The sequence below is a fragment of the Atta cephalotes genome (assembly GCF_000143395.1).
Source record: "Atta cephalotes unplaced genomic scaffold scaffold00061, whole genome shotgun sequence".
NCBI classification, from domain to species: domain Eukaryota; kingdom Metazoa; phylum Arthropoda; class Insecta; order Hymenoptera; family Formicidae; genus Atta; species Atta cephalotes.
In genome coordinates this window covers 108967-122960 of record NW_012130125.1, presented here as the reverse complement: position 1 = coordinate 122960, position 13994 = coordinate 108967, and the positions used below count along the sequence as shown (strand labels likewise).

The 13994-nt window shown below is 31.2% G+C and overlaps 2 protein-coding genes across 2 annotated transcripts in view; both read right to left on the bottom strand.

Annotated features, from left to right (window-relative positions):
* Positions 1-5825, bottom strand: part of LOC105623611 (S-adenosylmethionine decarboxylase proenzyme) — a 17250-nt gene extending 11425 nt beyond the window's left edge. Inside the window, exons 1-2 of the mRNA XM_012204998.1 lie at positions 5695-5825; positions 1605-1691 (exon numbers count right to left, since the gene is read on the bottom strand). Of these exons, the coding sequence (XP_012060388.1) occupies positions 1605-1691; positions 5695-5825 (218 nt within the window). The remainder of the gene's footprint in view (positions 1-1604; positions 1692-5694) is intronic.
* A 1610-nt stretch (positions 5826-7435) lies between these two features.
* Positions 7436-10930, bottom strand: LOC105623609 (U3 small nucleolar RNA-associated protein 14 homolog A; the record flags this gene model as incomplete). The annotated part of the gene is made up of 6 exons (XM_012204997.1): positions 10824-10930; positions 10495-10711; positions 9817-10137; positions 9437-9688; positions 8137-9252; positions 7436-7897 (listed from the first exon to the last, which is right to left on the bottom strand). Coding segments are annotated over exons 1-6 (2475 nt in total), but the record flags the coding sequence as incomplete, so codon positions are not given.
* Positions 10931-13994: the final 3064 nt, after the last annotated feature.

Below are 13994 nucleotides of genomic sequence, written 5' to 3'. Positions count from 1 at the left end.
TCCTTCTTCTCTCTCTCTCTCTCTCTCTCTCTCTCTCTCTCTCTCTCTCTCGCTCTCTTCTCGGAACGCCCCTCGGAGCACCAACCCGCTCTCGGCTTTCTACGCACGTCACGAAAAATTGCGCCGTTGCTCGCATCCCCGAGCACCCGCACTCACTTCTCGCCCATACGCGAACAATTAGCCCCGTCTGATGAGGATTACGTCGTTGCTCCAGTGGAGATTTAACAGCCAAAATTTTAGCCAGGGAGTGACGTGCTGAATTTGCTCACTTCAACATAGTTTATCATACACGAGAAAAAATGTCTGGTTGGAATTCCGGTTGAAAATGAGCAAATCCGAATTTTAATCTTCCAGAAAATTTTGCAAAATTCCCTGACTTTTCTCCGATTTCTCTGATCATTTTCAATTTCCCTGACTATTCTCTGATTTCCAGTTTTGTAGCAAATGTTTATATTCCGTATAGAGGTCACGTTCTGATGCAAACTTTATATGTACATATATTCGGAAGATCATTTATATAAAGTTTCCTTTCTCAAATATATAGTGTTCATACAACAGGAAAAAGTAACCTAATGTCTTACAAATCTGAAAATACTGGTATCTTATTTTAAAGAAAAAAAAACGAACGACTGAAGTAAACAGATTTTATCTTTGTAATCGAACTTTAAATTGAAATTTAATCTGTCTGCTAAAATCTATTTGAGATATCTTGAAAAATATAATTTTTCTTCTCAAACTGAAATGCAAAAAATTATGTTTCAGCCATTATAATTATTTGAAAATATTTTATCTCCCCAAAAGATTCTCAGCTAAAAACAGCAAAGAAAAGAGGTCTAAAAATTCTTTGAAGGAGAACGGCGGCTTGTTTCCAAGTGATATAATCCGAGTTTTGTCGAGCTGAACGGAGTTTCGGCCGACATACATTAATTTCTGACAGACATCACTAAAACTATCTAGAAAAAATCTACTTCAAAGTAAATTAATTTAGATAAACAAAATCTTATCCGTAGATCTGAGTTTCAAAATTATGCATTGCTGTAACTCTCTGTATTGCGTGTTTTTTTATATATATAAATATTTGCAGAGGACAACGTTCGATGTCCTCAGATATTTAAAACAGATATTACAAAGTTTCCTAATCAATACTTTTACACTATAATCTATAATTGCAAAATAAAAATTGGTGTTCAATATAAAATAGAAATCTGATATTTACTTGAGACTTTAGTTGTTCATTTTCTTTCTTTAGTATATCAGTATTTTCAGATTTGTGAGTAATTTCTTAGAGAATGTTTAGATACTTTTTTCTATTATATGAAAAATATCTATATATATAATAAGACATTAACTGTAGAAGAACACTTCTGTTATTAAGATTGAGTGATCACAATTATATTAGGCGAAATATTAATTATAATTTATGGCCTAAAACTCCTAAAAGTATCACAACAGGAGATCTGACAGTGCATTGATTCCTTGAACTAACTCTTGTTAAATCCTTCATTAAATCTCAAAAATCCTTCATTAAATCTCTTTCTTTCTCACAGTCGATTTATTATCTTAGTGTGATTTTCGGCTTAATTTCGGTTTTAAACGAAACTTACCTGAGAACATAGGCGTCCACTTGATCGTTACGGCAAAAACTGATGATTTCGCAACGAACTATCTTCAGCAACGATTCCCATTTTTGCCTGCAAAAATAATAAAGAGATTTATTTATTTATTTGTTAGCGTAACAGATTAATTGTTTAAATTAATTAAAATTTAAACACGAGCCACTGTATCACACATATGTCCTTAAAAATTTTAAATCAAGAATTGTGTTGAACTACAGAATGCTATTTTGCGGTCAGTAAAATATAAACAGAAATTTGTTTATACACGATCGTCTCGTTTTTATCATACCAAAAATTTAATAATCTTTTAAACATTATAAATATGTACTATTCGAGTTTGATAAATTTTATGTATATAATAATTTTATCATCCTAAATTACAGTCACACAAATTTAACGTTGGACCACATTCAATAATTTACAATCCGGAAATTAGAATTATGTATTCTTTTATGTATTTTGATGCTTTAAATCCGATATCCAAATTGTTCCATCACGTCAAGATTTTTTTTATCGTCGGAAAATAGCTCGATTTTCCAGTTTCTTTAGAGCCATTTATAGCCTGGTTTTTAATATCTTTTATGCCATCCTATGAATTCAAGAGTACGTAATATATAATCATTTTTAACCTATCAGTTTACATATTAAATGATTCTAAAAATACCGGAAAATCAAATTATTTTCCATTGACAAAAAAATTATGGCGTGCTGAAGCAATTTGGATATTGGATTCGGTTTCAGAATATTAAACATAAAAATACTGTGATCCAATCTCTGAATTAAAAAATGTTTTGTGTGTCTGTGTTATAATTATCTTCTTAAAATAATATTTTATGACGAAATCAATGACCACATAAATAATTACAAATTTTATAAATTATATGAAATGGCTTTGAGATCAAATTAATTAAAAAAGGAGCATATCAGCTAACGCTGATTATTATTTGCGAGTAATATCTTCAAAATTTATTTGTTATATCATTAAAAAGGAATTTTAAAAGAAATTTTAAGAATAGCAAAACATTTTATTGTAAAAACTCTTTCTATTATAATAATTGATAATAAATTGCGAGCAAATTTTTTAAAATTAATAGTTAAAATATTGAAAATGAATAAAGATCAAAACGTTTATTGATTATTTATTAGTGATGTAACAAATAAATTTTAGAGAAATTACTCGCAAATAATAATCAGCATTGATTTATATGCTCCTTTTTTAATTAATTTGGTTTATAAATTATTTTTGGTATCATACTTAAAAAAAATAAAGTAATGAATAAAGTAAGCTTTATAATCTTTATATTATGTACAATTAATGTGTACATTAACTATAAAATAATTTGTTCAATTATATATATATACATATATATATATATATATATATATATACACACATTAATTCTATACATAATGTATAGTTGCTATCACTGTCTTCAGTAAATGTGTGTGTATAATATAAAATTTATTTTTGCAATTAAACAATTTCATTGAAATCAAAAGATTTCACATAAAACTTGTACAGTTGCTATGTATTTTTCCACTATGTATTTTTCTGTGAATATTTATAATATAATCTTTATTTTTATAATTAAAAAATTTCATTGAAATCAAAAGATTTATAAGAGAATATATTTTATATATATATATATAAATCCTTTATCATATATTTACGCCAAATGCGTACTTTTGTTACATTCATTACACTAAGATTTTCATGAAAGTTAGACGTATTTTCCATGGAACATATTTAATATTCAAGAAATTATCTTAATCTTCTATAAATTGAGAAATGATTTATCTTTCAACCATCCAATGGATGATTGAATAATATAAGTAGGTAATTCTTGTTTTGTCGTTGGAGAGAACTGCTGTCCGAGGAAAATTTGATCTAATTCTACGAAGGGTTCAGCGATTATAATTTCGCGCATGTTAACGAAGTCACGGATCAGCATTTCGTCCGGCTTGCGCTCGCTTCTTCATCAGCCGACAGTGGTAAGCTTCTAAATTTATTGTCGTCGCGATATGCAAAAATAAACAGTAGTCGCCTGGTCTTACTACGTAGTGCACCTCAGGAGGTTCAACGACATCCTGACGTAAACTCTGCACGTAAACAACCACAACAATCGGATCGCGGCGGATCGTACTGTTATCAATCGGCGGTTACATAATTGCCACGTAAACGCGATGCGTATAGATACATTTTTAGAGGTTGAAAACTTCGTTCATATCTTTTATTGCCAATTACTTTCAAACATTTCAATTATTTTTCTGCATTCGGATATCGAACATTGAACATTTTCATGATCACCGAATGGATAAGTTTGACTCAGAAGTCAGAGATAAATATATAGCAGCAGTAATTATTGCAGGTGAAAACTGTACAAGTTTTATATTATGTAGAGTTAACATACATAGAAAAGTACATAGAAAAGTTGAATAAACTACTTTATATAGTTATTGAAATTATAAAAGATTATCTCGAGATTATCTCAGAGAAAAAGATTCAGTAGTGACAAAAATAGTGACAACTATAAGTTTTATATATGTAGAATTAATGTATAATTGAATAACTATTTTATTACAACCATAACAGTCCATTCAATTATATATATATATGACTTTTACATATATCTCGTATAATTGCAATATAAAACAATTTATTTAATCGCACATTACTTCCACGTATATAAAACTTATATAGCTATAACTATAAAACAATTTATTCAATTATGCACATTAATTCTGTACATAAAATGTTTGTAGCTGCAATTATAAAACTATGTACATTAAACTATGTATTATTATATATAATTTTATGTACAAAGCTTGTATAATTGCAACTATTAAACAGTTTATTCAACTTTATGCATTACTTCTATATAAAATTTGTACAGTTATCACTGTGTCTTTCTCTAAAGATGTTAATGAATTGAAAGAGAGTATTCCGTTTCATAACGTGATACATCACTTATCGTTATTATTTAACTTATTCTTGTCGTTTACTGACTTAAATATGAATAAATGATCATCATATGTATCACACGTAAAAAAAAATACCCTCCGAGAAACTTATCGATGTCAATAGTTTGATAATTCCGATATCAACATAAGAAGCCACGAGACTACATTTACATGGGACCCTTAATCGAGTTTAATAACATCCGTAATTGTGAAAATTGACCAATCGCAGTCATTCCATTCTTCGAAGAAACAGCTATGATTGGACAATTTCATACGGATGTTATTAAATCCGATTAAGCGTGCCCTGTAACAGAGGTCATAGATTTTCATATTTGCGGATGTGCTTCGAAATAAGCGCCTAAATTATTCCAGATTGACGTAATAGCAATAAAAGTGAAAAAATATCTAAATTCTTAAGAAATATAGAAAAAGATGTTAAGTCATTTTAAGATTTTCACATGTCAACACTAACTTTCAGAGAAAGTTTCTTTTTATCTCCATTCTTCTTTTCGAGTTAACAGATTACTTTTGTATGTCTTGCTTCTACATTCTTTACAGTTCCAATATTAAGAAACGTAACTACGGACAGGATTTTTGAAAGCAAATAAGATTTACAGAAGTTTATTTCCTTGACACATAGAATACTGTCAACGCGATGTTACAAACGCTTAGAAGTGTTTTTTAATTGGTTAGTTTGTAAAATTCTTTCTTCTAATTGGTCCATCAAATGCTTCAAAGCATTTGTAGCGACTTTGACTGTAGCTATATATAAGCTTTTATAGGCTTTTATTATTCGCCTGTTACGAAACATTACTTTTTGAAAAATTCGAATCAATCTTATCAATTTTATCACATCTGGCGATTCTCGCAGGTGCTTGAATTTAGGGTTTATTTTTGGAAAATAACGAAAACGTGTATTCGCGCGTAGAAAATCGACCGGGACGACGTGAACCATCAGTAGCTTATGACTCCCAACGGTCGACGCCGGCGCGGCTCGTCATCATCCGTCCTGGCCTGGCCGGCGTCGACTGTCATCGTTCTCGCGAAGTGGAGGAGCAGGCGGAGGAGGAGGTCGTATCGGAGGCAACAGCGAGACGCCGGCGGGCGGCGTACTTACCGCGGTATCTGCCGAAGATCACCTTGATGCTGCTTGAGACCTTTGGAGCTGATGAACCAGAGCTCGAGAAGCTTCTCGACACCCTCGAAGAATTGTACGTTGTCGGCGCAGTCGTCCTTGGTGTCCGCCATCCTCTCGCTGTCGTCGATCTCGTCTCGCGGTCTCGTCTCTTCGCGATCTCTTCGCCCAAAAATTGCAAAGCGGCACGCAATTATATGATTCACGTTATTATATCTCTCTCCTTCTTTTCTCTTCTATCTTCGTCGCGATTCACGTATCTCTAATCTTGCGCCAATCGACTGAAATTTTTGTGAATTTACACGGAGCGTTAAGACTCCAAAGCACTACTCCCGGTAACGCGCGCTTGTAGACTGACTGACACACTGGCCCCGCCAGAGACACACCGATTGACTGATTGACGGACGGATGGTCGCCGGTGCTGCCAGGCATGCTGCGCCGCCGCCACCACCACCGCTGCCCATCGCCTCCGCCGTCGTCATCGCCGCCACCGTCAGCCAACCGCCGCGCTGCACGGTTCGCGCGCTTCTGCAGCGTGGCGCTGCGCGCGGCGCCTGACAGAACTACATTCGCCGCCGGTCGCCGATAGGCGGCGCTGGCGCGTGCGCGCGTGCCGCAGCGCGATGAATCGAAACGAAATTCTGATTATAAATGTCAGAGTAAATATTTTTTTTAGAATTCTTCATATAATTTTTCAGAATTTGTACATAAACTTTAGAATTTCTGTATGATTTTATAACTTTTAGGAAATTTTTTCAGATTATTTCATACAAAATGAAATAGTTCTTCTCTAATGAATTTTTCTAAAAATGTCATATAATTTTTCAAAAATTTTCGGATTTTTATATAATTTCAGAATTTTTTTTTAGAATCTCCGTATCTTTTAATTTTTTAATCTTTTAATTTTTTAGAATATTTTTCCAGATTTTTTCGAGATTTTTTATATAAATTTCAGAAATTTTTAGAATGTCTGAATAATTTTATAATCTTTTAAAAAAGTTTTATAAATTTTTTTCATATGAATTGAAACATTTCATTCCCCTAATGAAAATTTTTCTAAAAATTCTTCATATAATTTTTTAAAAATTTGCGGATTTTTATATAAATTTCAGAATTTTTTTTAGAATCTTTATAATCTTGCAACTTTTTAGAATATTTTCTAGATTTCTTATACAAATTAAAACAATTCGCCTAATAAAAATTTTCCTTAGAATTTCTCATATAATTTTTATATAAATTTCAGAAATTTTCAATTTCTGTATTATATAATTTTTTGAAAAATTTCTCAAATTTTTTACATGAATCAAAATACTTTTTAGAAGTGCTAAAAGCCTATATTTTTTCTAGAATAAATACATCATATACGTCAAATCTGAAATGTTTTGACTTTAAAAATTTTTCATTTTACAATTTCTAAAAAAATTTATAAAATCTGAAAAAAGTTAAGTTTTTCATAAATTTTCATAAATTTATAATTTTTTTAAGATATACGAATTCTTCTTCCAAAGTTATTGATAAACGCAATTAATACATTTTTTTAATGGGAATAATGGGTGCTTATTAATTTTCTTACATAACTTGAGCAAACAAATACTAAACATTGAATTTTATTAGCAGTTTATTAATCAATAACTAAAATAATTTTGTATTATATATACAAAATGATACAAAATGATCATAAAATATAGAATTTATTTTATATTTTGTTCTATTTACGTCTCTTTTTGTTATTATTCTTTGCAGTATTCTTCTTTTTATCATTCTTCGTCTTGATTCGCTTTAATGGTTTCTTCACCATTGGTTGCTCTTTCACCAACTCATTCTCATCCATCGGCTCAATCACTTGACCAAGTTTGGTTTTTACTGCCGGTTGAATAAGTCGCACATGAGCGTTCATTGGAACGAAGGTCCTACTGATGGGAGCTCTGATGGTCGCTTCAAAGTCCTTAACTCTGGTAAATGGATAGGGTAACTCTTTGATGAGGTGTTTCTTTAATTTCTCGTTTTCATGTTCGAATACTATGACATCACCCTGATTTTCGGGTTTACGTGGCATTTGTTTGGGAACATTCAGTATAAATCGGCTTTTTTTACGAGCCGCTTTACTCTTCTTGATATTTGGTCCACCCCAGCTTCCCCATCCAGGTAGACTCAAATCAATATTCTGCGGCTGCGACTTTTTTATCTAGAAAATCATTTTGAGTATATTAGATTATTATAATAGTTTTTATGTAGAAAATAAAATACAATGTCTCATTCAATATTTATTATGCACATCTATCTTTCAATTTTAAGGGAACTGATTTTTTCAGAATGCAATATGAGAAATAATTTATGAGTGTATACATAAATTATACACGTACAACTATATATACATAAAAAAGAGAAATACAATTTTTATTTAAAAATCTTATTATTACATACCTCCTCTTCCTTTTCTTTCCTAAATTCTTCAACAACGTTGTCGTCCGCAAATGCCTCGCTCATTATTCTATGCGTTTCCTCTTCCTGTTCGCTATCATCATCTCCAGCTGTAGTCACATCTGGCAGTTGCGTCTTCAAGTATTTAGGCTTTATATTGACGTATTTTTTTGGATCTATTTCCATTTCGTTACTAGTGCCAGCCGATTCCTGTACCGTATTTGCTATTTTCTTTAAACTTGTCAAATTGCTTTCCTCATGTACATTTTCCATAGAAATGGTTTCTTCCAATGGAGAATCCAATATAGGTTTTCGTTTGGGATCTTCAAATTCTAGACTTGGCGAATAATCTTCATTCTCCTTTTCTTCATTCTTTGCCGTCTTGTCGTTTGTCTTCAATTTCTTTTTCACTTCTTGCCTTTTCAGATTCAATTTACGCTTTGGTGGTGCCTCTTTTAATTCCTTGAAATCCGTTGCTTTATTTTTATCTTGCGATTTAGTTTCATTATTTTTGCAATTTTTTTTGTTCTTTTCTTTTTTATAATTGCTATCTTTTATATCGTTTGTTTTTTCTAATGAAGTGCTGCTTTTCTCATTGCTGGAGGATTCGTTTTTTGCATCACTGGTACTTGCATTTGAAGCACTTTTTTCATTGTCATATAATTTGCTTTTTGTATTATTTTCTTGCAAGGATCTGCTTTTTTCATTACCATGTAATTTACTCTTTGTATCACTTTTTGTATTTGCTTGCAAAATACTATTTTCCTCATCGTTGCAAAGTTTATTTTTCGTATCACTTATATTTACTCGTAAAGTACTACTCTTTTCAGTGTAACATGTTTCTTTTTCCTTTTCCAGCATGATTTCATCCGAAATTTCATTTTTTTCTCCTTTCGTCTGCTGTTTTTTATCATAGAATTTCCGACAAAGCTTAATAAAGTTTTCAATTTCGAACTCAGTTTTTATATTGCTTTCCTCATCTTCATTTATCTCATCTTCTTTATCTTCCACATCTTCTACATTTTCTTCGTCTTCCTCAGATTCATCACTGTCTGTTCTCCTAACTTTTTGTGTCAATTCTTTACTAATGGCCAATTGTTCAGTAAGTATTTGTCGTGTCTAACAAAAAAGAATTCGTATATTTTCTTCTTCTTAATTAGACATTTTTATTAACATTTAAATGTCTATAATATTTAATTATTTTTAAAAAGATATATTTAAGTATATATTTTTATTAAAATAAAAATAATTTCTATCAAAAATAAATAATTTTGTTCAGATTTTAAATCAAAATAATACTCACTTCCTTATTATACTTGGCTTTAATCTGTTTATTCCTAGCCCACTGACCCGTGTTTTTATGCCTTAATGACATTCTCTCTTCAGCACGAGTTTTGTCTAATTGTGCCAATTTTATCAGGGCTTCCTCTGGATTATTATCTTTCAATTTTTCGAAATCTTTTAATTGCTGCTTGATTTTATCCTTCCGCTGAATGCGATGGAACTTCTTGCTCTTTATTTTACCCTGACGATGTGCTTTCGCCTCTTTATACGACTGAAAGTGCAAAGAAATTAAAAGCAATTCGTTAAATTTTAATTAAATCTGGTTCTTATTTTTTTTATAGTCATACTTTTTAGAGTATATCACTTAATATTATAACTGAATAATATTTCTCTCTGTACCTGTTGTGCCCTGAGTCTAGCAGCTTCTTTTCTCCTCAAGATTATCTCTTCCAGTGTCATTTTGTACTTATTGCCTTTCTCTTCTTCTTTGTCAGTAGGATACAGTAATGCTGGATCTAGCTCCTCAAACTTCTTCATTAAATCAGACTTCGTACTGAATCCTCTTAGAAATTCAGGAATTTTTGAAGTACGAGAATCCTTTATTGGTGCTAAAGGTTTCAATGGAAAGGACAGCTGTTCTGCTGTCCTGTTCCTGGTTACTACACTGTCCCATTTTTGCAATTCCTTTTTAACCTTCTCATAACCAACTGTCCTTTTTATCTATAAGATTAGATTCTTAAGTTCCTTTTATTTCAAGATTAAATAAATTTCATTATCAGAACTTAAAATTATAAAAAAAATAAGATGAAAATAAATAATATTGAAAAAGATTACACTAATTGATTAATTCATAATTTTAAATGTGAAAAGAGATAATTATTAGGATTGAAATAGTAAATTAATGGATTAAATAGAATCATTGTTACAATTAAATGAAAATATATTAATTAGTATAAAACTATTTTGGTTTTGTTTTTTTTATTCTCATTGTTTTTTAATCTATTAAGCCTTGAGCCTCATTTTTTAATAATAATGATGAAAAGAAATAATTAATTTCATCTTAATAAGATTATATACCCTTTCAGCTGCTGGTTTCTCCAATGGCTTAGAAAGAACTTTGTTTTTTTGTTGAATGTATCGAAGTTTCTTAGTGAGATTGCTTTGATCCCCTTTTTGCTCCAATGACTTGATCAGATCTTTCACATGTATCGTATCCTTGTTTGTTATTCCGCTTTTCACAAGATGATATTCCGATACTTCTAAACTAGGCTCACTACGTTCCGCTTTTTTCACTCTGTTAAAGAGGACAAATATAAATAAAAAGAATATTAAAACATACAAAAACCAAATTTCTTAAATCCGCAGTATTAAAATTTTAAACATTCTAATCATAACTTCATCGTTACCTTTGTCTCTTATCAAGCTGCGTCACAGCCTTAATAAGTTTCGCATGATCTTTGGTGATTTCCTGATCGCTATCGTATAAATTCTCACTTCCTTCCGTATCACTCATCTTTGTGGCCGTATAAATTCTACTCGTATTATGATACAAACACTATAAACTAACCTATAAATAGTACGAATATCCACGAGACAGAGATGCTTTCCTGCGCAAGCGCGGCAATGCGATCTCAACGCGGCAGAGATCCTAAAGCATAAAGGTGCCTTACATAGCAGCGTCAGCTTCGAGCGTCAGAGCATGCGCAATGGATATGTTTACTATAATTTTACTATAATTGAATTTAATGTACGAGATACATTAATAGTAGAATCGTATAGTTTACACTGTTTAATAAATATAAATTTTAAGCATTATATGTTAGGATAGTAATATGTTAGGTAGTATATCAAAACATAACCTCTCATAATTTATCATTTTGCAAGAAGCGCAAAAGATTATTACGCAGGAGTCTGAAGATTGAAACTTTTGCGCAATAATCAGCAATAATCTTCATTCTATTTATATCAAAAACGCATTTATTAAATGCGTTTTTATATAAAATGAATCTGAAATATTTTTTCGATACAGCACGTTTTCAACCATTACGCATGAGTGTATAACATGCCCTAATCATACCACCTTCTGAAAGATTTGTCGCACGCTCCAAAATGTTCGCATCACCGGAACCAATATGGCGACTAGATGTTAGCGTCGCGTGCATACTCCATAAATCAATTAAGAGCACGCTCCATTTGCTTCACCTCAAGTTTGATCGCATCGCTTCAAATTAACTTAGAGAGCACTTGGAGTTGGTTGACATTGGATAGGGTTACATAAATACATTTTCTTCATTATCACTGATGAAGACTTTGTAAATCGAAATGAATTTAAAATTTATAGCGTTATATGATATAAATTATATATATGTAACAAAAGATGAATTTTATTAGTTAACTACATTTACTCGGTTTTTTAAAAAGCCTTGACATTTTAATTTATTGCATTTACATGAGCCCTTTTCTATATAAAAGTTATATTATATTTTATTTTATTGTATTAATATTATTTTATTTTATTATTTTAATTCTTCTAATTTCATTAATTTTATTTAATTATCTTTTAATTATTTTATTTATTTAATTTTATTTATTTAATTTTATTATTATATATTAATTTTATTTCATTCAAACACACCAACGAGTGATGTTTCCAAACGCAGCCTAGATGTGACGAGAAGCATCAGATATGTTCTAAGAGATGCCCGCATGTACCACTCGGGGCTGTTAGTAAATTTGTCATTGCACAAAAATGGAGTTGTGCAGACGTGACATAGTTAACGGAAAAGATGAGCTTTGATTGGTTGATTCTCTTAAGCACTATGCGTTATGCATGAGTCTGTGCTGCGACCTGAACAGTTCAAATACACTTTTAAAATAGAAATATTAAAAGAGAAAAATATACGTTATATATTAATGAATCAGTTAAATACGTCAGAAATGTAGGATTACAAGTTATGATATAACCTATAATTTAATTTAAGCGCGAAAATCTGCATTAGCTCTCGGTCTTTGACTCCGGAGTGAATCGAGCAATTCGATTGGCTCTAGAAATGTTAATGGCCGTGGCACAGATTTTTGCATAACACATAATGCATAGTGCATAAGGAAATCAAACCAATTGAAATCCTCTTTTGGAAAAGGAAAGGAAAAATTCTGATTAGATGATTTATGTACTATGCATTATGCGAAAGTCTGTGCTGCGGCCTTAATACCGAATGTACATGATATGTAGTAGAGTTGCCGAAATCATTTTCGAAGTAAAAAAGCAAACGGATGTCTCCAATTTGCTATGTCGAACGCATCTAAAAACTATTTATCAGATGCAATTTCGCAATAGGAAAAAGTTGTTTCATTTAGCATAAAGTATCACTAATTGAATAAAGTATATCAAATTTGAACTTTGCGGACGCAAATTTTGAAAAACCTTACATGCTATCTTGGCTATGTCCCAAAATTCATCTATTAGTGCAAAAAATCTACAGTTTACGATGTATACTGTATTATGTATACTATACATTTTCACTGGCAGTAAATTTTGACTAGTATCAAGTTTAACTACTAAGGGCGCAGCGATCAAACTTGCTTCCTTCGTTTGACACGCAGCTTGCACTTCTCATTATATATGTTCTGTGATCAAGCGTATTCGTAAGTCGTCACAATTTTTCAGTCGCGTCCGATCCAATTATTTTGTTGATTCGTTCATCGTTGAAGTGATTTTTACAAAAACATGACAACGGCTGCAAAATCAATCTTCGAATCTGCCCGACAAGGGACAAGAGAACAAGGACGAGACGAGAAAGACCTAAGCGCGATATCAATGCAATACAGTAGTAGAGATTTGCCGTCGCACACAAAACTCAAGTACGTAAGCAGCGAATCAAATTCGATCGATCCTGGAAATTGCCATCGATTTATCTTAATTCATGAAGATTACGCATTAATTTTTGGATATTATAAAAACCTAGAAACGGCATTCTTGCTCTCGATTTATTCATGACAGATTCTTTTGAAGTTACGATAACCAAAAGTTGTTTTAGATGGCTTAAGCCTATTCTACAATGCTCTTTATTTCCTATTTTTTTTTGTTTTTTTCCCCTTTGCGACCGTTTTATCAATAATTGCATTTCTTGTTAAATGTTTCCTCCGAAGTTTGTTACCTTTTAACTTCGATGACATAAAACAAAAAATCGGAAGAAGCAAAAAGACAAGATGTAAATGGTTATTCTACAATATACTCTTTGTTTTCTGTTTCTTGCTTTTTGTCTCTTGCTTTTTCTCCTTTTGCAACTGTTTCAGTGACAATTGTATTTCTTGCTACTTGTTTCCTATTTCTTTCAAAGTTCATTAACTTTATGTTGCCTCTCTGGCAATATAAAACAAAAAATCAAATAAGCAAAAAGACAAGATATCAAAAATAGCAAAAAACAAGAAAGAGAAAACAAAGAGCATATTGTAGAATAATCATTCTAGTTTTTTGTTTTATGTCATTTAAGATAAAAGTTAAGGAATTATACACACACACACACACATATATATATATATATATATAATAAACATTTGCATAATAAATAAAAAAA